This window comes from Xenopus laevis, chromosome 3S (assembly GCF_017654675.1).
Source record: "Xenopus laevis strain J_2021 chromosome 3S, Xenopus_laevis_v10.1, whole genome shotgun sequence".
NCBI classification, from domain to species: Eukaryota; Metazoa; Chordata; class Amphibia; order Anura; family Pipidae; genus Xenopus; species Xenopus laevis.
In genome coordinates, this window is record NC_054376.1 from 60,338,147 (window position 1) to 60,364,169 (window position 26,023).

Here is a 26,023-nt window from a genome sequence, read left to right on the forward strand (position 1 = left end):
GTTGCTTTCTGTCATTTGTGGTTAGGCTAGCAGCTCCTGTTCTCAGATTTGAACTTCTTTTTTTTTAATTAACATTTACATTACCTTTCAAAAAAACAAAGATTAATATTAAAAAAACATATAAGAAACAAAAAATAGATGAGCCTCAGGCCAGCCTTATCAACACACTGCCAGGGTACTCAGACAGTATATTTCGAAGGAAGGGGGAAACTGTAAATATAAAGCACAATGCTTCTGACATTTTCATTATAAATTAACATAAACGGCTAATGAGGTAGAACACATTTTCATGTCCTGTTTATTGGGAGGCTGCATACAGACCAACCAAGGAAATCAATTCTTTCATTTGATTGAGATCCACTGGCATGTGTGTGAGGTCAATGACCAGCCAGGTACAGGGCAGGAGCCTGCTGATCTTTGATTGGCCATTAGTGTTACATGTTGCACTACAGCTTAATAATCAGTATGGAAGTTTGTACTAATATTGATAAATACATGTTAGTATATTAAACATGTTTTTAAGAACAATGCTTTAAAAGAAGAGCGAGAAGCACCCATTTACTTTGCTGATCTAAAGAAGATGATGTAAAAGAAAACACTGCCTATATAAATGATATAATTTGACTTTAATGCAGATTTAGGATGTTCAAATAGAAGTAATGTAGAGTATGTGTTTTGTTGAGCACTGCAATTGTCTGCATAACATGACTCCAATATGGAAACAGAGAGACTGCAATACGCAGTTACAGTAGCTTGTCTCGCATCAGCAGAGTCATATCCCAGATAATTCACAGCCTTATCTTTGTAACTCAAAAGACTGCATGAACTGCAGGAGAATATGTTCTGCATTGTATAGTCACTTCTTTTCCCTAACAGTTCAATAGCCCTTCAGCTGTTCAGCTTTTCAATTATTATCTAACAATAGTCTCCTCTGACTGATTATTAGTGTTGCATATTTGTTTAGTCAAATAGGAATGGAAAATCTTTAACAAAAGAAAACCCTTTCTGACTCTTTATACCCAGCAGATATGATCAATGGATTAGTATCTCTCAAATCAAGATTTTTTTTTTTTAACTTTCAGGTAATGAACAGGCCAGAGGAGCAATGAGAGGCCTAAAGGCAGAATGCCCCCAGATGACACCCACCACTGTGCAATCTGCTTCATTATTCTGCAGCCTCACACTACTGCCCGTAACAATTGTTACACGCGCACAAATTACAAGGCCACAAAGAAATTTTTGATTTATCCTGACCTGAGCACAAAGTTTTTTAAAAAAACACACACAAATGTTTAATATGGGCATAGCCAAGAAGGACTTAGAGGAAACATTGCCCAGCATTTAGTCATATTTCTAGGCCTAACAGAGGGGGATCTAACATGAAAATACAAATTAAATATAACTTTCATCTAATTGAAATAAGAAACTTTCTATCGATTAAACATTCTGTACTGTTTATGACATAACCAGCTTACTGTTCACTGTCCCACATTCAGCAACCTGTTTTTGTTCCTTTTTTTTCTTTTTGCTTCATGCAGTATGTACAGTCAGGTTTTGATTGAAAGTTAGGTTGAATATATCATTGGAGGGGAGCAGCCATTGCCTATTCTTTTAAAATAACTGGCTCTGATGGAAATCCTGTTTTGCTGCATGCAGAGTCTGTGCCAGAGTTAGTAATTTTGTTAGCTCACGCACCCCATTTCACTTGTACTGCTTACAAAGAAGTGTATTTTTGATGGAATTTTTGTGGCCATAATTCTATTCCACTTTAGTGCCTAACAAACCAGCAGTAATTTCTATGATATATGGATATAATTTCTCATTTATAAGGCTATTTTTATCACCTTTATTTTCTATCTGTATATTGAGTACTTACATGTGCATCTTATTTGATCAGTGTTATACAGTATCTGTATTAGATTGAACGCTGGAGAACTATATAAGCTTTTCAAATGTGATTTTGGTCAGTAATCATTGCAGCGTGTGTTTCGTGCATCAGTAAGCATCTCTAACCATTTGAACAATACAAGGCATGAAAGCCAACAGTTGGTGTGAAAAGTAAAATGAATCGACAGATTGGCATTGCTGCACATACCACACCAAACAAGAAAAATAACACTCTGGCTGTAATTGACCTTTAGCACAAATGAAATCTTTGAGCTGTGGGGTTCCCCTTTGAGCATATCTTATTGCATTCATTTATTTGTATGTCCATTTTGCTTCTTCCCTTGAACAGTTTTTCTCGATCAGTAAATTCCACTCTATTATCTCTTACCCGTACTGTATGCCTGTCCTTATCCCTGTGCCTGGCTGGGTTTATGAAGTCTCTTTACACAGCTCTTTATATTTATGGCTCCCTGGAGCTGTTAAACATAACACTGGCCATAAAATGGATTGTTATAGACATAGCCGCGCATGCAGATTATTGGACATAATCCAATGGGAACTGCAGGGAGGGAGAGAAAGAGACATAAAAAGATGTAAGGATAATATTATTCCATTTCAATTCCAAAGCAGCGCTGAATGACATTTCAGTTGTAGTCTCTCTCCGGTTTCAGTCAGTTTATCACCATCTCCATCTCTATACCACTGCCTCTCAGTTCTAGGGTTACCCTCTCTGCCCCTTTCCTGGGATGCAAAGTGTTCAAACAACCTGTAGGATGAGATAACAACCTTTAGAGATATTGTAACACACAACATCACACACAATATGGATACAAATGATACTGATACACACAAAATCACTGCAAGCTGTCAAAGCCCAGCGATTATTGCCTGAAATCATATCCACCCCAAGAGTGAAATAACATTTGTTCCCATCTTTCCCTTAGCATATATATTGGTATCTTCTATTTTATATCTGATAGAAATAAATGTGAAGATCTACTGTTAGCCATTATGACAAAATGACCAAATGAATTTTTGAATGCAAGGGCCAGTGCTACTGGTGGAACCATCATTGTCTTGTACTCAAAGCATATGCAATTTAATATTTCCAGTGGCAACAACATGTTGTATCAAAGCAGCGCTGCTGTAACACCTTCTCCATCTGTATATACCATGAATATGATCTGCACATTTCCCAGCATTAATCCCACAAATATATATATATATATATATATATATATATATATATATATATATATATATATATATATATATATAGATATACTGTATATATATATATATATATATATATATATATATATATATATATATATATATATATATATATACTGTATATATATATATATTGTCCAGAATGCTTGGGTCCTTGGGTCACCAACCCTTTAGACTAATACATTTAATTTAAATGTAAAGAAAACCCCCAATAGAATGGATTCATGCAGCTTAGTTACCATCAAAGTAGAACCTATTGTTGTATTATTACAGAGAGAGAGAGGAATGCTCACAATAACAGAAAAGCCATCCCTCAAAGAATATAATAAAAAGGATATCAAAGGTCTTGATGGTTCACTTCCTCTGCCGGTTTCCAAAAGGTCTGTTCTCCCTCAGACCCGCATACGAATCCAATTCAAAGCTGCAAAGTGAAACCAGCGCTCATCCAGCGCGAGGTGTAGGCAAAACAAAAGGGAGCAAGAAATTTATTCTCATATAGTGTAGTAATTTTTTCTTAGATGGATTACACCCCTTGTGAAATTAGATTATTTCTAAAAAGGTGCCTCCTCCAGATTATACTATTTGCCGTGCTTAGAATTTACACACTGAGGTGAGACTCATGTGAGTATACTCACGAACGTTTAAACGAAGTTTGGGCGTTTAGAAATATAGTTAGATGTTCATCCCCTCAATTTTCTCCAGGCTCTGTGGCTTGAAAACAATGCGCTGACATAGTGTAAAACCGTCACTTTTTTAATCTCAATAATATCAATAAAATCACACTCACAATATTGCTGTTAAAATATCGCATTTAAAATACAAGTCACCAGTCCGCCATCTGTAGGAGTCACTCAGGCAGCCGGTATGGTTGTTACTTGCCGGCGTCTCGACCGCCTCGTGTGTCCCAGTGCGCGTATGGATGACGTCACTGCCCGACGCGTTTCGTCTACCGACTTCCTCAAGGGCTTCAAAGCTGTCAGTGCGCATGTCGCCTTTTGAAGAGGCAGCGGATCTGCTTACGTATTCCTCCCTTCCGCTCCTCTGTCGTGTTTGTTTGCATGTTGCTATGGCAACATCTTTCCAGCGAAAAAAAGGCCCTACTACATTGCCACAACACCCAACAAACTATTCCAATCACGGGGGAAGAAAATTTATCATATATACACAAACACTTCCCTCATTATTCATTGGATTTATACTTATATCCCCAACCTCTTCGATCTTTACAATAGGAATATCTGAGCATTTTTGACATATACCTAACCGTCGTAGTTAAAATCTTAAAACATTTAGAATATTTTATATAAACAAATATATATCTATTGTTTATATAAAATATTCTAAATGTTTTAAGATTTTAACTACGACGGTTAGGTATATGTCAAAAATGCTCAGATATTCCTATTGTAAAGATCGAAGAGGTTGGGGATATAAGTATAAATCCAATGAATAATGAGGAAAGTGTTTGTGTATATATGATAAATTTTCTTCCCCCGTGATTGGAATAGTTTGTTGGGTGTTGTGGCAATGTAGTAGGGCCTTTTTTTCGCTGGAAAGATGTTGCCATAGCAACATGCAAACAAACACGACAGAGGAGCGGAAGGGAGGAATACGTAAGCGGATCCGCTGCCTCTTCAAAAGGCGACATGCGCACTGACAGCTTTGAAGCCCTTGAGGAAGTCGGTAGACGAAACGCGTCGGGCAGTGACGTCATCCATACGCGCACTGGGACACACGAGGCGGTCGAGACGCCGGCAAGTAACAACCATACCGGCTGCCTGAGTGACTCCTACAGATGGCGGACTGGTGACTTGTATTTTAAATGCGATATTTTAACAGCAATATTGTGAGTGTGATTTTATTGATATTATTGAGATTAAAAAAGTGACGGTTTTACACTATGTCAGCGCATTGTTTTCAAGCCACAGAGCCTGGAGAAAATTGAGGGGATGAACATCTAACTATATTTCTAAACGCCCAAACTTCGTTTAAACGTTCGTGAGTATACTCACATGAGTCTCACCTCAGTGTGTAAATTCTAAGCACGGCAAATAGTATAATCTGGAGGAGGCACCTTTTTAGAAATAATCTAATTTCACAAGGGGTGTAATCCCTCAAAGAATGTTATATGCAAATAATTCTAAATGTTTGTTTTTCTCTGGGGATCCAAATTAAAGAAAGATTTCTCACAGAAAACCCCAAGTCCTGAACAAGGATAATAATTCCTATGTATATTTTTCAGGTATAAAGTGCCTGTTTCACTGTTTGTATTGGCATCTCTCTGTTTTCTTCTCTGTAGATTATTCAAGTGTAAAGAACACAGATTAAGACTTTTCAGTACCAGACCTTTGTGTGAGTGAAATACAGACAATTCTGTTCATTTTCTGCTTGAAAGAATATGGATCAGAGTGCCTGTGCTGCTGCTATGATTTCCTGTAGCTGGTATATTTATGGACTTCTGAAATGGACATCCATGCTTTGTAATATATTTGTATATTGCAATTGGCGCGTCTGCAATGAAAACATGCCTTATGTGGATACTGGACCTACAAACTATAGATATCTGCTAATATACAACAGCTAATGATTGCTAAACATATAGTTATATACATATTCTTATACATTTGCACATACAGGTATGCGTTTGTTATATTTACCTATTCGTCTTTATCTTTCTATGTACCATTCTATCTACTACACATATCTATCTATCATTCTACAGAGGAGAAAAGTATGTGCAGTACAAGGGAACTATCACACAGCATAAACAAATTCATGTATCAAGCAACCAAGAACCAAATAAAATTTCCAGTGTGACTGTAGCAAAATGGTCTGATAGTCCTGGTACAATATTTCCCCCAATCACCTTCAGTTTTGATGAATCCAAACTAACCTAAGGCTTAGGTGACCTTTGAACTCTGGATCACATATCTTTTCATTCTGCATATGCTCCATATAAATTTTAAGAAGCAGCAAATATGTTTTTCATTTTAATATAGCTACGTGCAAAAGATAGTTATAAAAGCGGAACCTGATAGCCAACGCCTACCTAGCTGGCTATTAAGAAATTGCTAGTGGTCGGATAAACAAACAGCCGTACCAAGTATAAAGCTTATGCCCATATAAGATGGGTTGCAAGTGATATTTAGCCAATCATGTATAACACAATGCTTATGGATTATAACCTGTAACCTAATAAATATATGTGCAAGGGTCGAGACCAGCAGAACATTCTCACCCGAGCTACTGAATGCTTGTATTCTGTATCTCAATAAACTTTTCTCTGATTGCAAAATTGATAAGGGTGTTGGCTGAATCATTGGAAAGGTCTCTCACCGAGGTCCAGACCCAACAGTTTCTTAATACCATACACTCTCTCTACCCATAGAAATCTCCTTTAATTGTGTTTCCCAGTTTGTAGTCAAACCTGTATTTCTCAGTTTCACTGTTCCCTTCCAATTTCTTCTACAAGATTGCATTAAGCCAAAATACATGTCTTGTTTTCCACCTACTCTATTCTTTCTTTTGTAGTGGATAAAGAAGTGATTAACAGGTAGACACTTCTACCAAAACACTGGTTAAAGACTCAATTATCAATTACCAAAGTCTAGTGACCTGTCACACACTTACCCACACATGTGCTGCACACAGGAATGATCTCTACACACACACCTGCACAGACCCCACATGCATACTTACCTCTCTGCCTCACTCATAGCTAGGCTATGGCTTTCATTCTTGCACACTCAGCACTGGAGCATTGGCAACAAGTATTTTCCCTCGGTGGCTGCACACATACACAAAGCTTACCTACCCACTTGGCTTTTGTGGACCCTCCTCAGACAGTCTCCCATATTGAACAAATGCTTTCTCTGGGATATTCTAAGCTGTCAAGAAATTAAAATCTGGTTACAGAATCAATTATTTATATGAGTTCCTAGAAGGAATGATGAATAATGTGAGTAGGGAGGGGTGACAGTAACCCCTGCCATGCCAGCACATTGTAGCTCTATGCCAGAGATCCAGAAGGCCTTTAATGCCACTTAAGGGCTATTTGCATTCAGTTAGCAAGTAGTGTGTGTAGGAGAGGAGCAGGGTGGGGAGGGTGCAGGGGAGGGCTGTAGACACATGGTTATGTAGGGAGGTATACAGCACATAGAGTCACTGATGTGCCATTAATATTTCATTCCTTTGACTGGGTGGGGGTGTCCCCCTACAGCTGGAAACCACCCAGAATCCGCTAGGGTGGGGTGTAGGAGGAGTGTAGGAGAGCACTGCGAAAATCTTGCCTCACTTTACCGATTGGGTTCCGTTAATGCTGGCATATTTGTTGATAGCTGTCCAGAAGCAAATAACTGCAGTATGCTGAGGCCACAACCTGTCACACCAAGGGGCCTTGGCCCTAACTAGGGACCCCTTCTTATTTGGCAGTACTTCAATTTAGGGAATCTGTCTGGCTGAGACTTCTTGCAGATTGCTGGGTTTGTGCAAGAGGTAAGTCATGCGTTTATGTGAGTACAACTGTGTGAGAGGTATAGCATTGAGTGACATGTCTGTTAGTGTGAGTGCAAGAGGTAAAGCAATGAGTGTGAGTGGACTGTTACATTATGTCCCCTACTATAACATAAGCGGTCGCTAGCAGGAAAGCACATACAGAATAAGGATGAAAAGATAAACAGGCAATGGGTACAGTCTGACATACAGGTGTAAATGCATAAACCAAATGTACCTGTTTGCCCCACCCTTACCTGTTGTGCCAGCAGAAAGAGTGAGCTGCAGCCTTGCCACTAGCCCTAGCAATAATACTGATAAGAATTGCTGCAGATGGCAGTGATTACATGGCTGCTGTGGGGCGGCAGCTGCAGGAGGCGATTTTATCAGTGGAATAGCCTCAGAGGAGCATTCTAACAAAAGCAACATGTTGGGCTGTGACAATGCGCTCCTTCAAGTGGCCGGGAATTAATCAGGGGGAATTTATTGCAGCACCACGGACAGCTCCTGATGGATTCAATGAGCCTCTACCAGTTTATTCCTCCCATAGGAGAGAGCGCTGCTGTATGGCTGCTCCATTCACTTAAACAAATAGCTGCTCCGTGCTATCTTTTACTTACATACAGACTTACATGGGAAATAACTCATTCAGCTTTATTATAGAAAAAATCTAGGTGGCATTCTGAATACACGAAGAAGCTTTTATTAATTAATGCCACTTCACTAAGTAGCCCCCCCTGCTGCTTCCTTAATTGTAACTCTCACACAAAGTTGGTTAGCAGAAAAAAAATCTAATAGAGAAGAGAGAAGTAACTGCACACAGGGCAATATTGTTTTGTGTTGTAAATCTAGTGAGAGCAATCCAGCCACAAAAGGATTAAAAGGTATTCAGGAAAAAAATTAACTGGATCCACCCGAGGTGCACACGGATCAAGCTCCCCTTTTGGGTATGTACTTGCAAACATTTAATGTTCAGCATGCATATCATGTCACATTTGTTTTATGCTCTGTGGTTCATATGTTACTCAATACATGAAGTGGAGATAAAAGAGAAGATAATAGTATCATTTCTGTTTAATAAAATAGTATAACTCGTTGTATAAAAAAAATCATATCAAGGTACACACTCCTAAAATTTAAGTATTAAAATTGTTCATTGTAATTCTTAAATTCAGTTTCAGGCACTATTATAAATATTTTACACTATATTATAGGAGTGTATACCTTGATATGAATTTTTATACAACCAATAAGAATGTGTCAATATTTAAATGATATCATGTAACAAAATGTTTCTAAACAGTGATGTCAATTTTTGTACCTATAATGTTTTTAAAAACATGATTGTAACCCTAATATTTATATTATAACTCATTTTTCCTGTGTTATAACCACTTTGTGTTAACTAGACAGTGTCTAAATGTTAATAAACATATCTATTACAAAGCCCCTAGACAAAAATGAATGTACCTTATATAAAACAACTGAGGTCCCACAGAGCATCATGGGACTTGTAGTATAATAATCAAGTAGAGGACTATAGGCAGAGTTTTGTACTGCGAGAAGATTGACCTCCATTAAAGTTAGAATTGATGAGGAAACCACACCCTCCGTGATGAAGCAGACCGGAGAGTCTGTGAAACGGGTTGGGAAAGACAATAGTGTCACCAATCACTATTCCTTGAACACCAGTGTATCTCTCAACAGTATAGCCTTCTGAGGAGTCAGGACTTTTACCTCGGACTGTGATGCACTCTTGATGCTGAATTATTTGTAAGTAGGCAATTGACGTTCTGTGAATTAATCTACTGAATTATACTGTTTTCTTCTCAAATAAACCACAGAGCTTAAAACAAATGTGACATGATATGCATGCTGAACATTGAATGTTTGTAAGCACATACCCAAAAGGGGAGCTTGATCCATGTATGCACCTTGGGTGGATCCATTAATTTTTTCCTGAACACCTTTTAACCCTATTGTGGCTGGATTGCTCTCACCAGATTTACAAAAAACAAAACAATATTGTCCTATGTGCGCTTCCTTCTCTCTTCTCTTTTAGATATTCTGAATATATGACCTATTAGGTTTGGGTATAACTTAAAGAATTCTTACCCCTCAAGGAAACTTGCCTGGTACTATGAGATTTATTTTATCCATGTTTGTTTGTGGTTAATATATATTCGTATCTTTTTATAAATATAAACACACATATAGGTTTAAGGTATGTGATGGCATCTATCTGTCTGTCTGTCTATTACTAATCTATCTTTATATCTATATTCGTCTTTCAGTGTCAATACAACATCTCTCCAATCATTGCTTTGCTTCATCAAAAAATTTGCAACATTTGTGAAACACATTATGTGCATGACTTTTTTTCTCTCTCCAAATGCATTAAAGTCAAATCTTGCAGTGCCTTTTTTGTCTTGCGGAATTTTTTGTCCAAATGCTTTAAAGACAATGGGCGTTTTTTCTTGCAACGACTTTTTTGATCAATAATCATCTCTTTACATCTATCTATCTATCTATCTATCTATCTATCTATCTATCTATCTATCTATCTATCTATCTATCTATCTATCTATCTATCTATCTATCTCTCTCTCTCTCTCTCTCTCTATCTATCTATCTATCTATCTATCTATCTATCTATCTATCTATCTATCTATCTATCATCTATCAATATCTAGCTATCTGTTTATCTAAATGTCTTCTATGTATCTGTTCAGCTCCCAATCCCCTCTAGCATCTATCAATATTTCTATCATCTGTCTATCATCTATATCTCTCTATAATAAATTACCTATTTAACATCTATGTAGCTATATATCCTTCTATCAGAATCTAGCTATACAATCATTTATCTACCTGACATGTAGCTAAATATCAGCTTGCAACATCAACTGTTGCCTTTATCTTGGATCTCTATGTATTCTATCCATGAACAAATCTGCCTCTTTATACAAATATGTACAGAGCGCACCCCCCACCACTGTGCCTGCACTGTCCCAGTGTATGTTTAATGCATGTATAATTCCTTGCAAGGTTGCATAAGTGTCTCTCTCTGCCCTCTCAGCATGGGCCCTGCTGGGCTATTGATAGCAGGACAGGCTGTGTGTATCCTCAATCTGCTCCCTTTGTCACTGGCCCATTTAAGGTTAATGCAGCAAATGACTGGAACAGGGAACATAGGACATAAATAATGGCAGATCTGGAAAAAGAAAAACATGGATTAAGAAAACAGTGCATTTCCTTGCAAGCCTCAGGCAGTCTGTCAAGTTTGAAAGGGTTTTTACAATGAAAATGTTGGTGCCCGTGCGATCTCCCTGGGGATGCACAGAAAAGCATTATTGGAGTGACATTTAGTGGAGCAGAAAAGTGCCTGCATGTTACAGGGAAGAAAGAATGTGAAAATTATATCAACAGGAGGGCAATGGGGGTGGGGGAAGCAGACAAAATATGTTTACTTTAGTGGAAAGGTGGAGGAAAATGATGGTGGAAAAAGGGACAGGGTGTGGAAAAGCTATAGGAGGTACCTGCCAGTGTTGTCTGCCAGTGTGGGGGCTACAGAATATAGGAATATGCTAGGGTAGAGAGAGAAAATAATGGAATGAATGAGCAACAGAAGAAGCACAGTAGTGGGCACACACAGGAGTTAAATAAGAATAGCAAAGAATAATGGGAACACAAGAATCAAGAACTGAAGTGGGTAGTGGGCATTCTGGCCTAAATGAGAAGAGCAGTGGCTAGTGGGCACAACTGAAATAAATAAGAATACCAGTGGATAGTGGGTACATAAGAGTTGAATAAGGATTGCAGTGGGTAAAGTGGTGGGTGCACAGTCATTGAAGAAAAGCAGGTTAGTCAGCACACAATGAGAGGTTTATAATGGAAAGGCAGCATGGGAAGGTGAATAATAGGAGCGGTAGGAAACAGGTGGGGCAAGAGAGCTGTTCTACTCTCAAGGTTACACAGGACAAAGCCCCAGCCGAACAGCTCCGCCACCCTCCATTGGCACAGTCCAACCTCCAGCAAATAATTCTTTGTTTTATATTCTTGAGTGTGTGTATATAGTTGTGTGTGTATGTGTCCAAAGTGTCAGCACAAAATTGTTATGTTTATATGGTATATACAAAGCATAAAAATTAGCGTGTTATAAAGACCTATGCAAGCAGGAGGCTCTATGTATCTATGTATATATAAGCAAAAAGATTTTATATATATATATATATATACACATACATACATACACACAGTATTTCAACACGTTCCCTTTCAATTCAATTCAATTTCAATTCTCTTTGTGTGCATACATGTAACTGTTTTTCAGCAGAAAAGGTGTTACCGTATGAAAATAGTAATCATATGAACACATATCTGCTCACATACCGATCAAGCTACAAATTTATGTGTGCATAAAATAAAAACGGGATATATATATATATATATATATATATATATATATATATATATATATATATATATGTATATATGTATTAAAATACTGACACCCACATGTTTCTATTCAAACAAATGTGCAATTTGAGATATGCACATACATATGTTGCGCACATACATTTTATGTTTAAACACATTTATGTACTGTATATACAGTATAGAATATGTACTTGAATTTTTTAAATATACAATTAGTTATATAAAAATACACAAAATATGAAGAGGAAGGACTGGCCACATATAAAATGCAGGCAACAACCCACATACAGAAATAATCCATATAATTGTGCGAACAAGCACCCATGGATTTTATTGCCAACTGATGGAGGCGACTTTGTGACACTGCACTGGGGCAAGGCTGGAAGTTTTACTTAAACAAAATAAATAAGTAATAAAATTCAGGCATCCTATGCTAACAAAGTAATGTGCAACACATTGTTGTTCTTATTACGAATATGCACCATGTATAAATCTTTAATTTAAAAAAAAAAAAAAAGGTTGGATTTTTTGTATTTTTTTGCTAAAGTGATTTCTCAGAATTAAAGCTTACTGTGAGCACCATCACAGCAATTCATTGCACAACAAACCACTGATATAAACAACGTATTTTAAAAACTACATATCTGTACTTACACGTGAAAATCCGCACTGGTGCACACAGGAGATTTTGTAGCATCAGCAAATTTCAGAACAGAAAGACAAATCTTGTTACAAACAAATATGCAGACACTGACAATACAACGAGGTATAGAGCAAATATTGCAGAATGTTCACGTTTCCCACTGCTGTGTAATATAGTGCGCAAGCATATTAGTGATATAGTTATTGTCTTCTTCTACCAAAATAATAATGTTATGTATGTGTGTGTTCTGTATTTGCACCTGTACGTACACACGTTAAAGGGGTGGTTCACCTTTAGTATGTTATAGTATGGCCTGTTCAAAGCAACTTTTCAATTGGTCTTCATTATTTTTTTTTAATAGATTTTTCTGTTCAGATCCTCTCCTATTCATATTCCAGTCTCTTATTCAAAAAGATGCATAGTTGGTAGGGTAATTTGGATCGTAGCAACTAGATGGCTGAAACTGGAGAGCTGCTAAATAAAAAGCTGCTGCTTTTAGTGACATGCTTAGTACCACTTTAACATACTGTAGTACGTTAGGTTGAAAAACGATACCCATCCATCAAGTTCAACCTTTTAAAACTATATCTAACCTGCCTAACTGCTAGTTGATCCAGAGGAAAGCCACTCCAGTTTGCTTAAGTGTTCATTTTGGGGGTATAGTTTTCCTTTAAGCCCAACAGACCTTAGTTTAGAAAGCAGTCATTTGTGAGGCACAGTATCAAACGGAAAAATCCAAATAGATCACATCTAGTGCTCCCCCACTGTCCAGCATCTTACTTACCTCATCATAAATCACATTTGTCTGACATGACCTATCCTTCATAAAGCCATGCTCATAATGCCATTCACTAGTACAACATTTAATGTGATCCCTTAACAAGCCTTCAAATAATTTGCCCACAACAAATTTACTGGCCTATAATTGCCAGGATGAGATTGTAATCCCTTTTTAAATATTGGAATAACATCAGCTTTCCTCCAATCCATATGTATTATACCCAATGAAAGCGAATCTGAGAAAATCAGAAATAGGGGCATGTCTAAAACTGAAGTAAGCTCTCTTAGAACCCGCGGTGTATGCCATCTGGCCCTGGCACCTTGTTTACATATATTTTTATTAACGCTTTATAAACCATATCATGAGTAGGGATGTAGCGAACGTCGGAAAAAAAGTTCGCGAACATATTCGCGAACTTGCGCAAAAATGCGAGCGGTTCGCGAACGGTTCGCGAACCCCATAGACTTCAATGGGAAGGCGAACTTTAACATCTAGAAAAGACATTTCTGGCCAGAAAAATGATTTTAAAGTTGTTTAAAGGGTGCAACGACCTGGACAGTGGCATGCCAGAGGGGGATCAAGGGCAAAAATGTATCTGAAAAATCTGCCTGTGTGTGCTTGGAAGAGATAGTGTAGGGGGAGAGCTGTTAGTGATTTCAGGGACAGATGATAGTAAGCTTGCTGGCTAGTAATCTGCTTGATACTGCTCTGTATTGGAGGGACAGAAGTCTGCAGGGATTTGAGGGACATTTTAGCTTAGGTAGCTTTGCTGGCTAGTAATCTACTGTTCTCTTTAAACAACTGCCATACGTTGACCTTGTAGGCATTGTTTGCCCAGTTTTTTTGGACGCAGCCACTGAAGCACAGTTGCCAGAAAAAATATGCCATATAAATGCTGAAAATAGTAATTTTTCGCCATACGTTGACCTTGTAGACATTGTTTGCCCAGTTTTTTTGGACGCAGCCACTGAAGCACAGTTGCCAGAAAAATTATGCCATATAAATGCTGAAAATATAAATTTTTTTGGTTGCAGCCACTGAAGCACAGAGGCCAGAAAAATTATGCCATATAAATGCAGAAAATATGCATTTTTTTGGTCGCAGCCACTGAAGCACAGTTGCCAGAAAAATTATGCCATATAAATGCTGAAAATATAAATTTTTTTGGTTGCAGCCACTGAAGCACAGAGGCCAGAAAAATTATGCCATATAAATGCAGAAAATATGCATTTTTTTGGTCGCAGCCACTGAAGCACAGTTGCCAGAAAAAATATGCCATATAAATGCTGAAAATAGTCATTTTTTGCCATATACGTTGAGTCAACGTATGGCAAAAAATTACTATTTTCAGCATTTATATGGCATATTTTTTCTGGCCTCTGTGCTTCAGTGGCTGCGGCCAAAAAAACTGGGCAAACAATGCCTACAAGGCCAACGTATACACTACTACAGCGGTGGATACGGATTACGTAAAATATATGAATGCTGCTTGAAAAAAGTGACTCCGGTGTTTTTTCTGGAGACGGTAATATTATGGATATTTAGACAGAATGGGAACAAGGTCACACAGCTCGATGGCGGGTTGAAGAAAACAGTGTGCAAATAATGCCTACAAGGCCAACGTATACACTACTACAGCGGTGGATACGGATTACGTAAAATATATGAATGCTGCTTGAAAAAAGTGACTCCGGTGTTTTTTCTGGAGACGGTAATATTATGGATATTTAGACAGAATGGGAACAAGGTCACACAGCTCGATGGCGGGTTGAAGAAAACAGTGTGCAAATAATGCCTACAGGGCAAATAATGCCTAAAAGGTCAACTTATACACTACTACAGCGGTAGTAAAATAAAAAAAGTAAAATAAAAAAAAATGAATATTAAAAAAAAAAAATTAAAGTTGGTGCTGCTGAACTACTAGGAGCAGCAGATTAGCACACCAGTCCCACTCCCCAACACTGCTAGACTAATAGCACTGGGCTCTTATAGTAGTAGTAGTAGTAGTAGTAGTAAAACAACAAAAAAATAAATAAAAGCAGTCCTTACAAGGACTACTGTTATTGCAGCAGTCAGCAGATGAGATCAGAAGCAGGACAGCTGCCCACTGCAGCTACATACAGAGCACTGCAGTAGAAGGTAGATTACTAGCCAGCAAAGCTACCTAAGCTTAAATGTCCCTCAAACCCCTGCAGACTTCTGTCCCTCCAATAACAGAGCAGTATCAAAACGATTACTAGCCAGCAAACTTTCAACTGTCCCTGAAATCACTAACAGGCAGCAGCTCTCTCCCTACACTATCTCTTCAGCACACACAGGCAGAGTGAAAAAACGCTGCAGGGCTTCGGTTTTTATAGGGAAGGGGAGTGGTCCAGGGGAGAGCTTCCTGATTGGCTGCCATGTACCTGCTGGTCTGGGGTGAGAGGGCAAAAAAAAGCGCCAACAATGGCGAACCCAAAATGGCGAACGTCGCGCGACGTTCGCGAACTTCCGGCGAGCGCGAACACCCGATGTTCGCGCGAACAAGTTCGCCGGCGAACAGTTCGCGACATCTCTAATCATGAGTCAGCTTCTGACTACATTGAGCTGAGCCAAGGAATTCCAGGTTAAGGAATGTACCAATGGCAATGCCGTAAAAGGGCCAAGAGATCAAATCATTCTAACATAGGAGGTGGCCTGAATTGAACTGGAACAAATAATTTGTAAAGAAATGTATAGTCAAAATAGGTAATTATAAATGATTATTTTCTAATTTTTTGCCCACATATATACGAGAATATCTTGAGCCATGAGGTAATGGATTATCGAAGGTGGCATACGCTGTGTGTGCATGGATGTAACATGGATGTGTTTGCATGGTGTTATAGGATGGGAGTAGTGTGGCAAATTTTTGTTTGAACTTGGATGGGTATTTCTGTGAAATTAATGGCCTTGAATAAACCATCTGTTTTTTATTTTGAAATGGGCAGTTTTTTAGGGAAACTTTGCACCCTGTAGACATATATTACCTATCTCTCATTACTCATACATATATTAGTAAGTAGGAATATTTGTACAGTAGTATCATGGATAATGGGAATTTCCATGTATATGTTTTGCAGGTGAGAAAATGGTTGGCTCTCTACTTCTTTGTATAGTTGTGGCTCTTCTGGGGTTAACTCTCGGCTGCCCAGAACCCTGCAGCTGTGTTGACAAATATAATCAACAGTTTGCTGACTGTACCTACAAAAAGCTTCAGAAGATCCCAAGTGGGTTTCCTTCTAATGTCACAACACTCAGCCTGTCTGCCAATAAGATTACATCTTTAAAGAAGTCAAACTTCATAGGCGTGCCCCAAGTAACTTCCCTGTGGCTGGCTCACAATGAGATAAGTGAGATAGAGGAAGGAGCCCTGGCTACAATGGTGCATCTGAAGAACTTAGATGTCAGTCATAACCTGCTGGTAGACTTCCCTTGGGGTGATTTGGCCAGTCTTTCAGCCCTACAGCTTATTAAAATGAACAACAATCGTATGGTGAACCTGCCACCTGATGCTTTTCAAAACCTTAAGGAGCTAAAGTCTCTCAGGATCAACAATAATCAATTCACTGTCATCCAAGAAGGAACATTTAAGCCCCTCATCTCTATTTCACACATCCAAATTTACAACAACCCCTTCTACTGCTCTTGTTCACTCATCTGGCTTAAAAAATGGGCAGAAGAGGCTCAGTTTTCGGTGCCTGAGAAGGACAACATTGCATGTGCCTCTCCAGAGGAGCTCAAGGGCACACCAATTTTTAAGATACCAGATTTGCCCTGTGAAGCTCCTGCTGTGAAGTTGAGCTATTACCCAAACCTTGACAATACAGAGCTTTATGATGGCTTTACCCTTACTTTGCAGTGTTTGTCCAGTGGAATTCCTCCACCAACCATTAAATGGAAATTCCGTAATGCTACTCAAGAGACAGAGATAAAGCAACCAGTTACTGGGCAGGTCAAAGATTCAGCCAAGTCTCAGAAGTCTAGTTCTTTTCTTGTATATCAGAATGGGACTTTGGTTATTCCTCACCTTAGCAAGAAATTGGAAGGTACATACATTTGCGAAGGGAACAATGAAATGGGCAGTAGTCAAGCTTCAGTCAATGTGTCTGTAGCAGGGAGCCAGAAATATCCCACCAAGGTTACAGAGGAACCAACAAAAAGCAAGATGCCGACAGAGAGCAAGAAACCCGGTGTAAAGACATCTGATAATGGTAACAGCATTCTAAAGCCTGACAAGTCAGAGGAGAAAGGCAAACCTCTGATTCCTACAGATCAGCCTTTAATGACTGTTGGAAATAAACTAGTTATTCTGGAACACCCCAACCACCCTTCTACTCCTGAAAAGAAATGTGGACCAAGTACTGGAGGACAGCATATATCCAACCATGCTTTCAATGAAAGTACCAACCTAAAGCCTCACACATTTGAGCTTGGGGTTATTGCTTTGGATGTATCAGAGAAGGATGCAAAGGTTCAAATCACACCATATCATAATCGGCAAGGAAATTACCATCTTCGGATGCTATACTTATGCCAGGAAGGTGACAGTGGCCTTACTTTGGTACAGTGGTCAGAGATTGAGGACACAGTGAACTCTTATTGGTTCCAAGGCTTAATACCTGGTACTAATTACTCTATTTGTTTGGCCTACAAGGGGGAGGATTGTCAGGTGCAAGTGGTTTTTACTACCAAGAAGGAAGTGCCTTCTTTGATTATAATTATTGTGGTGAGCATTTTCCTTCTGGGTTTGGCCACCATTCCTCTAATGGGTGCCACTTGTTGTCACCTTCTTTCAAAGTACCATGGTAAAAATTATAAGCTAATTATGAAGGCTCAGAAATCAGATCCTATGGAAAAACAAATGGCTGCTGACTTTGACCCAAGAGCATCCTATATAGAATCAGAAAATAATTTTAACCCTGGTGAGATGGGGGATGGGGAGGCCAAAGGAGATTCAGTGCCCATAGAAGGAGAAGGAGAGGGAGAGGCAGAAGTTGAAGGAAGTGTTTTGGATGAGACAATTCCAAACTCACAGTCAAAAACCAACCAGGATGAGTTTGAGGTGGGATCTGAGTACAGTGATAGGCTTCCACTTGGTGCTGAAGCTGTGACTATTTCTGAGGAGATCAATGGTAATTACAAAGAGCCTGCATGCTGAATTGTGCATGTCAGAAGTGCTCATACATCTTTCCCAAAAACTACCATATGCTCAGTAATCTATGGGAAACAGAGTGGGGTGAGTAGACACCAGCAAGGGTTAATTGAGATTACAGTCAGCAGTCAGAAACATTCCCACATTTTAATGAATCTTGTGGTGCTATAAATCAATGTAAATTATCATCATTATCAACATAGCCTTTACTTATGTGTCTGCATAACCGGCAGCAGATTATTTACACAAAAATGTGTATTTAAGGATCTGACAATGAAATGCTGTACACGTATACTGTACAATGTGTTGTGACCCAAAACATCTACTATTCTATTAATAAATACATGAATGAACATGAGAACCACATTCATGGGATTACAAAATGGTTTCCAAATTGGTCCATTTCAGCTTTATTTAGGCTAAAACTCACTTACAAGCTTATTAGCTCAAATGCACATATACAAAAATAAATGCTTGTTTTTAAGCAAGAATGCGTAATGCTGCACCTTATTGGCCTAAAGCTGGTTGAATTGGATTGATATTTATTTATCTCACAATCCTATGAACTTAAGGTGTGCCCCTTTGTGTCCTACCGTTTCATGTGCACAAGTAAACAAAGTAAACAAGTATGAGCAGGATAGGAGCACAAAACTGACTCACTGCCTTCCATATCCTTTATCTAATTGCCTCCCCTCTACTGGTGTGTGACAGGTTTACCTGAGAACATATGGACAAGGCACCTATAGAGACTAGTTATTCCAAATACCTGTGCAAATCCAATTTAAACATCATACATTTATTTGAATAGTTCATACAATAAAACCTACAGACTTTTAAGAGCCAATAAACTTTTTTTCTTCATGAATTACCTAAGCATCAATACATCTTCCCAGTCGCATGTATAGTTTAGAGACTAACCTGCCTATTAATCCCAACCTGAGACCCACAATTCTATTCTCTCTCCTCTAAAGGTTCCATATGGTTTTAAAAGTGCTTTCCGTATCCTCTGGATGTCAGGTTCTGTGGAGGGCATATCTCAATCAGAGTTGAAAATGAACGGAACCTTGTCCTAGAGGGTTACATCTTTCTTTACTATAAGTGAGACATGGGATAAATAGATCATCTCAGTACTGAAAAGGTCATGCAGCTTTGTCAATAATTCAGACTAGTTCCAGTACACATCACAGATGCCAAAGATGAGGCCGGCCTGGTGCATCTCTGCTGTGTGGCTACATGATATACCCTGTAGAAGTGGATGGGGATGCTGACCACACCATTGAGTGTAATAAACAATACAAATAAAACAGCATATTGAATAATTGTGAAAGTGAACATATTACATCATATGTATATCCTACTGTATGTTTGTTGTCCGGTTGTTGTCAGCTGCAATATTACACACGGCACCATCAGTGGAAATGATAAGGCCACAATAGAGAAATACTGCTAAAATGGGCCACATTTTGAGTGAATCACCATTTATTCTTCACCCACTATATCTATTCCTCTTTTGTTCTGCTAGTTATTTATTTCCTTTTGTCCTCTATATTTCCATTTTCTCCTCCTTTCCCCCAATTCTCTTTATAGCTCCTTTTCCAATTCTCCTCAACTCACCTCTCTTATCATCTTCTTTACTCTTTCCCTCTGCACTCACTTATTACTCTCTTTTTCTTTCATTGTTTTATTCTGCCTTTGCTGCTATATTTTTTATTTCCTTCTCTGTCCCCTACATGCTATGTAATTGGACAGGCATAACATTCATTCACATAGTATTATGCCACTAGGATGGTCAGCCTGAGAACAATTTGTGTTAAACTACAATTCTCAGCCTGTTGGGGAGTAGCGTGTCCCTGAGACACTAAATACCCATTGCTTAGGGTACCTACTTCAGCGTAATTTCAGATCTGAGTGCAAAGGGTATTAAGGCAGACACACAAATACAACGTATGTGGCTAGTGGCAGTAAAGTTTTGCAGCCATTTTGCAGCTACGAATCAACTATCGTAGATAGTTTTTTTAAAATGGGATATAAATGTATTAGTATTTCTATAATATTTTGTAAATGTGGACAACATAAGTGGGAGTACTGGCAATCAATTAAAGGCATTTAATGAGTTCTGAGTGACCCTTTTGTTCGGTGGCAAATCTTGTCATTATTTCTGCAAGATTCCATGCACGTTAGGCCTCATTCCCACTTCTGTTATCACCAGTGTTCCGAGTGCAGTATGCTTCTATACTTCATGCGACGTCCCCTCCCCATCAGACACACTTTCATTATGTGGAAAATGAAGATTGGATTGACATATTGGGAGGAGAGATTTTATCCAGGGTCCAGAGAGATCTGAGTGCATTGGGTACAACTGCTGCAGCGCTTGTGTTCATTGGTATATTTACCATAGAGGCCTGATTTACAGATATAGATGCTAAATTGCACAGGTGCAGTTGCCAGTAGAAACCAATTAGCAATTTGTTTTGAATAGTTTACTACAAACTGGAAAATAAAAGCAAAGATCTGTTTGGCTGTGATGTGCAATTTTGTATCTATATAAATCAATCCATGAATTTTCTTATGCCATCACAGCCACGAATCATCATTTTGTGTGTTTTTCAGGAGGTGAAAAATGAGTGAAAAGAAGTGGGGCGTTAATGAAAAAAAAAAATGAGTGAAAAAAAGTGGGAGTGTTAATGATTTGGCTTGGGCTATATCTAGTGGGATCCCAGTGGTTAGTGGAGAGACCTTCCATTATACCCTAGGGCAGCATAAGCTACAAATGCAATTTGTTTGTCTTGGCCAAGGTGTGGACAAATTCCATTTCTGTATTGTCAGTAGTAGCTGTATGTCAGGGATATTTGGTGAGACACCGCCACATATAGAAACACAGCGGTGTATTGAGTACATAGCTTTACAGAACCATTGCTTAGGTGTTGGGGGAGTACACATACATGGATCAGTACAAAGCAATTCTGCATGTAAAGTATAACAGCCACAACATTTGCTCCTGATCTTGTTGCCCATAACAGACAGTCAGCAAATATCATTTGATAGACATCTGTTTCAAAGCAAACATCTGATTGACTGCTGTAGATTACATGACCATGTGTAAACCGTGTGAATTATTTTTATACATTACTCCCTTAGATCGCTGTACTGTGTTTAGAGAACTTCATATAATGTCTATATGAACATGAGCAAAAAGGTCTCTATAGTATAACTATACATTCCAAGGGTAAAGCAGTAAAGTGCAGAACATTCTCATCACACGTGACTTACATGTATTCATTTTCTTTATTTTAAATATTGGGAACTATTTCAGATGAGAGATAACATTGTAATATTTCCTTTGTATGTATATTTACCCTCTCTGCCCTTCCCTCAAGCTGCCCCTGTCTCTTGGGATGATTGTTTGACACTTACACTGCATAACTGGACTGTTTTGGCTAACTAATGCATTTAACCTGACCATATCTGCTATGATATTGTTTATGTAGGATTAGCAAATATAATATAAAATATCTATTAAAGTGTGTAAAAAACAGTGCTGTCATCCCCAAAGTTCCTAATGTAAAAGAACTGTCTTTTGATCAAGAAATGAGCCCATTTGATCCATTAGTATCAGTGAGTAAAGCCAGGAGTGAGCCAGACCCTATTATCAATTCATGTGGGTTCTACGCAGGATCAGAAGTTAATCCTATTTCAGAGGGAGAGAGTGAGCTATTATTGCTGACAATTAGAAAATATGTAATGCTCTAAATCCCATGGGTGTGGAGCTCTTATTGCATTAAAACAAGAGAATTGTGGGAGAATCCTGTGGCACTGCTTCTCCTATACAAGCTGTTGGGAATACAATGTGTCCTGGCCCCCTACCACCCCATTTACTAATACTGCCTCCACTCTCCATTCATTTCTATGGGATTTTGAAAGGCGCATTTATCAAAGGATGAACTTTCACTTCCACCTATTGATAAATACTCTTTTAAAAATCCCATAGAAATGAATAAAGAATGGTGGAATTTCACTCTAGAGGACTGTGGTGATTTCTAACTTCACTTTTTGATAAATATATCAAAAGTATATATATTGGGTGTACTGCTCCTTTCACATTGTCACTGTGTTGATGCACAGCCCCAAGCTCTGTCTTTCATATATATACAGTATGTGTGTGTGTGTATATATATATATATATATATATATATATATATATATATATATATATATATATATATATATATATATACAGAAATTATTAATTACAGTGCTACGCAATATGTTGGCGTTATATAAATACATGTTAATAATAATAATCTTCCCAATACACTTGACAGTCTTCAGTAATAGTTTTGTGCAACCACAGCCATAGATCAGAGCCTATACTAAAAATAACATCTGGAAAGGGATAACTGTTAGACTGAGCTTTTCTAACTTAGGGTTTGAGCAAGAAATACCAGGAAGTAAAGGAAGTTAAGGACTGATGGATGATTCAGTTCAAAAAAGCTGAAGAGCAATAGGTTGGGCAGTAATACTTGATATAAGTCTATTGAATGTACAAAGCCTGTTTTGGTCCTGTAATGACAACCACTTAATACAACAAAGGTGTAATGAACTTGTAGTGTGATAACTGAACATTTGCTGAATGGACATCCATGTGTTAGTGGGAAATAACTGTGCTTTGGGATTTGAAATGAAGCTCGGTGTGGCCTACATTGAAAGCCACACATGCATAATGCCTGATATTTGTAGTTTTGTAGAGTTCGGCCACTTTCTGCACAGTACAGTTTAACTAGGGACCCACATGGAATTATATACAGAGTTCACATAACAGTGCAGTGCCCTTGCACTTTGTGATGCTTGAATGGTGGGCCCACTTCTGCAGACTATGGGCCCCAGAAAGTATACCTGTTCCCCAATCAAATTTTCACCTGTTGCACCAGTAATAGCTATGCCCAAGATTATGTGAATATATATAAATATCTATATAGAGGTACAACCATACAAAATGCACAAATAAATACACCCATAGACACATCTTCTTAACTATTACTGATTATACAATGTAAATAGAGAAAAATCCCCAAACACACTCATTTAAAGAATGTAAATATACACAATGCACTTATTTTTTTTTTTTATTCTCTGTAAATCTTGAAAAATATCATTGCTGATCTTTGTGCCTGAAATGTATGTCATGTTCTTTCTCTAGCAGGAAAGTATTTGATGTGTTTTTAACCTTGTATAGCTAACCTTGGTGTTTTTGTGGGGTCATTTGTAGGGTGTTTTAAGGACATTTTCTAGTGGAGTTTAAAATAAATACATGTCTGATAAAGTAAATGATATGTATGTTGAGTTTTAACTAAGCTTTGACACCAGAACCCTTTACTTTGTTGCCACAAATCTTAATTTTCTTAACATCACTGGAAGTTGTTGGGACATGCGCTGTTCATACTCTTGACCTAATCACTGAATGGCCCACCATTTCACTCCTTCCTCAACTGCATACATTATCTTTCCTTAGAAGAAATGAAAGGGAATGTAAATCTAAAACCAGAGCAGTCAATAAGGGATACAGTTTGGGCAACAGGACCCTGCCAACCCTTGGGCATGTAAGGTGCAAAGTGAAAAATACAGCTGCAAAGCACAATGTTTTTGCCATCAATTAACCTTGTTTCCTCTTAATTTCACCTTCCACTGTCAGACTCAGAGATGTTACCAGGAGGGTACCCTGTAGGAGTAACGTGCATAGGGAACCATATACCACCCTTGGTAACTGAGCATTTTAGACTGTAGAGGTTGTTTAAGCAGAACATTTTATATAAAGATCCTGGTTAACCCTCTGCATTAGCTTACAGAGTTGGAATTGGAGAAGAGGGACCCAATGTAATATAGAAAAGTGAGAGCCCCATACATCAGGGGTGGCCATTCTGTAATGTTCCATACTAGATGTAGGCTTATGGCATTAGAATGCTGGTCTTGTTCAACTTATACCCATCCCCATCTTTGGGCTGAAAATTGACTATGGTACTTTACAGATTCTCAGGTAGTTTTGGGCTATAAAAGCACAAGTACTGGTGTTGTCAGGAGTTTCCTAAAGTGACCTGAAAGCATTAAAGGGAAGTATTCGGTACTTCTCCAAAGGCTGAAATACAGTACATTGGCAACTTGTGCACCACCAGCCTTAGGACTAGATCTCTGCTGGGCAACCTGTACTCCCCAGGGCTTTTCAATTATAACTCCCAGCCAGCATCTTACAGCCGACCCTCTGGCATTGCTAGTCCAGGCCTGCTCCCAGTACCAGTCAAAATATGGGGGCTAAAGCAAGACTAGACTAAAAATAAGATGTTTCATTGCTTATCTTAGGAAACTTCATTCAGTAGATCAAGACCAAGTGAAGGAAAAGGTCAAAGGATGGACTGATGGATGAGGGGCAGGGATACAAAGTCACATTTCCCGTTCCCCTTACCTGATTGGCTTAGACTAATATATGAACTATATACTGTCTATAGCTGTAACTCTGACACTATCAGCTGTAACCTGGATGCTTAGTTAACTGCCAACATACAAAGTTTTCTTAAAAGTGTTACCAATCAAATAATTGTTACTGTGAAATGCTTGTTATGAAAATGGAGATTCTTGGAGATCATGTAATGCTCAAATTGAATAAAAGTGAAGCAAAACAATAACTATACTTTGATTTATTTTGGTGGACGTTATATCTTGGTGTTTTCCCACAATGTCTACTTCCATCACTGTTCAATGCTGGTAATGGTTAACGCGGCCCACAATGGTCTTGACTTCTATCTGATTGGCCACTCAACTGTTTTTTGGTTACGTTTCCTGTGATCATCATGGCATCTTATCCATACAAACACAAAGGGCTCACTGACTAAAGAGGGTCAAAGCAGAAACAACCATGTCCCCAGTCATTTTGCTTATTATGCTCAGTTACTAAACCTTCAGCACAGTTAGTGTGCATTACCTGGGGAACTGTAACCAAAGCCTGCCCCTGTGGGAGGGCATAATTAAAGGCTTCCCTGAGCATGGAGCAAACAGTACTGTAGCAAGCAATGCCACAACACCTTTACACAATTACCCACATACTTTCTTTGTGTATACACAGCATGCCTGTAACAGAACTATGCTTTGCTCATAATGATGCCAATTACTTTTCCTCTAAAATACAAATTCTAAGTTCATGGCCACAAGATGCTTTAGTATACAGCATTTAATCAAGAGCTACTTGCATTTACTGTTCACCTGTTCCAGTAAGCATCCTTGCTTGTACCAGGGCAAACATTTATTCTTTACTACATAACCACTTATTTGATCACAGCCAGTGGGATATTAGTTTCTAGGCTCTGCCTTGTATCCTGTACCTGTTTAG

The 26,023-nt window shown here is 38.4% G+C and overlaps 1 protein-coding gene and 1 long non-coding RNA gene across 4 annotated transcripts; one reads left to right on the top strand and one right to left on the bottom strand.

Annotated features, from left to right (window-relative positions):
* Nucleotides 1-201: 201 nt before the first annotated feature.
* LOC121402170 lies at nt 202-8,339 on the bottom strand. Of its 2 annotated transcripts, none has more exons than XR_005966646.1 (3): nt 7,869-8,338; nt 6,935-7,007; nt 202-2,653 (listed from the first exon to the last, which is right to left on the bottom strand). It is a non-coding gene; the product is annotated as an uncharacterized LOC121402170 (long non-coding RNA). The 2 variants fall into 2 exon arrangements; XR_005966647.1 differs by lacking the exon at nt 202-2,653 and adding an exon at nt 5,426-5,631 and having other exon boundaries at nt 7,869-8,339.
* islr2.S (immunoglobulin superfamily containing leucine-rich repeat 2 S homeolog) lies at nt 7,265-20,134 on the top strand. Of its 2 annotated transcripts, none has more exons than XM_018255580.2 (2): nt 7,265-7,614; nt 16,577-20,134. In XM_018255580.2, exon 2 carries the CDS (start codon nt 16,585-16,587, stop codon nt 18,652-18,654), a length of 2,070 nt encoding a protein of 689 aa, XP_018111069.1. In that variant the 5' UTR covers nt 7,265-7,614; nt 16,577-16,584; the 3' UTR covers nt 18,655-20,134. The 2 variants fall into 2 exon arrangements, with proteins under 2 accessions (XP_018111069.1, XP_041444297.1); XM_041588363.1 differs by lacking the exon at nt 7,265-7,614 and adding an exon at nt 9,263-9,384.
* Nucleotides 20,135-26,023: the final 5,889 nt, after the last annotated feature.

Bases quoted from the DNA above. Each gene is read 5' to 3' on its own strand.
- islr2.S (XM_018255580.2), top strand. From the start codon at position 16,585: ATGGTTGGCTCTCTACTTCTTTGTATAGTTGTGGCTCTTCTGGGGTTA.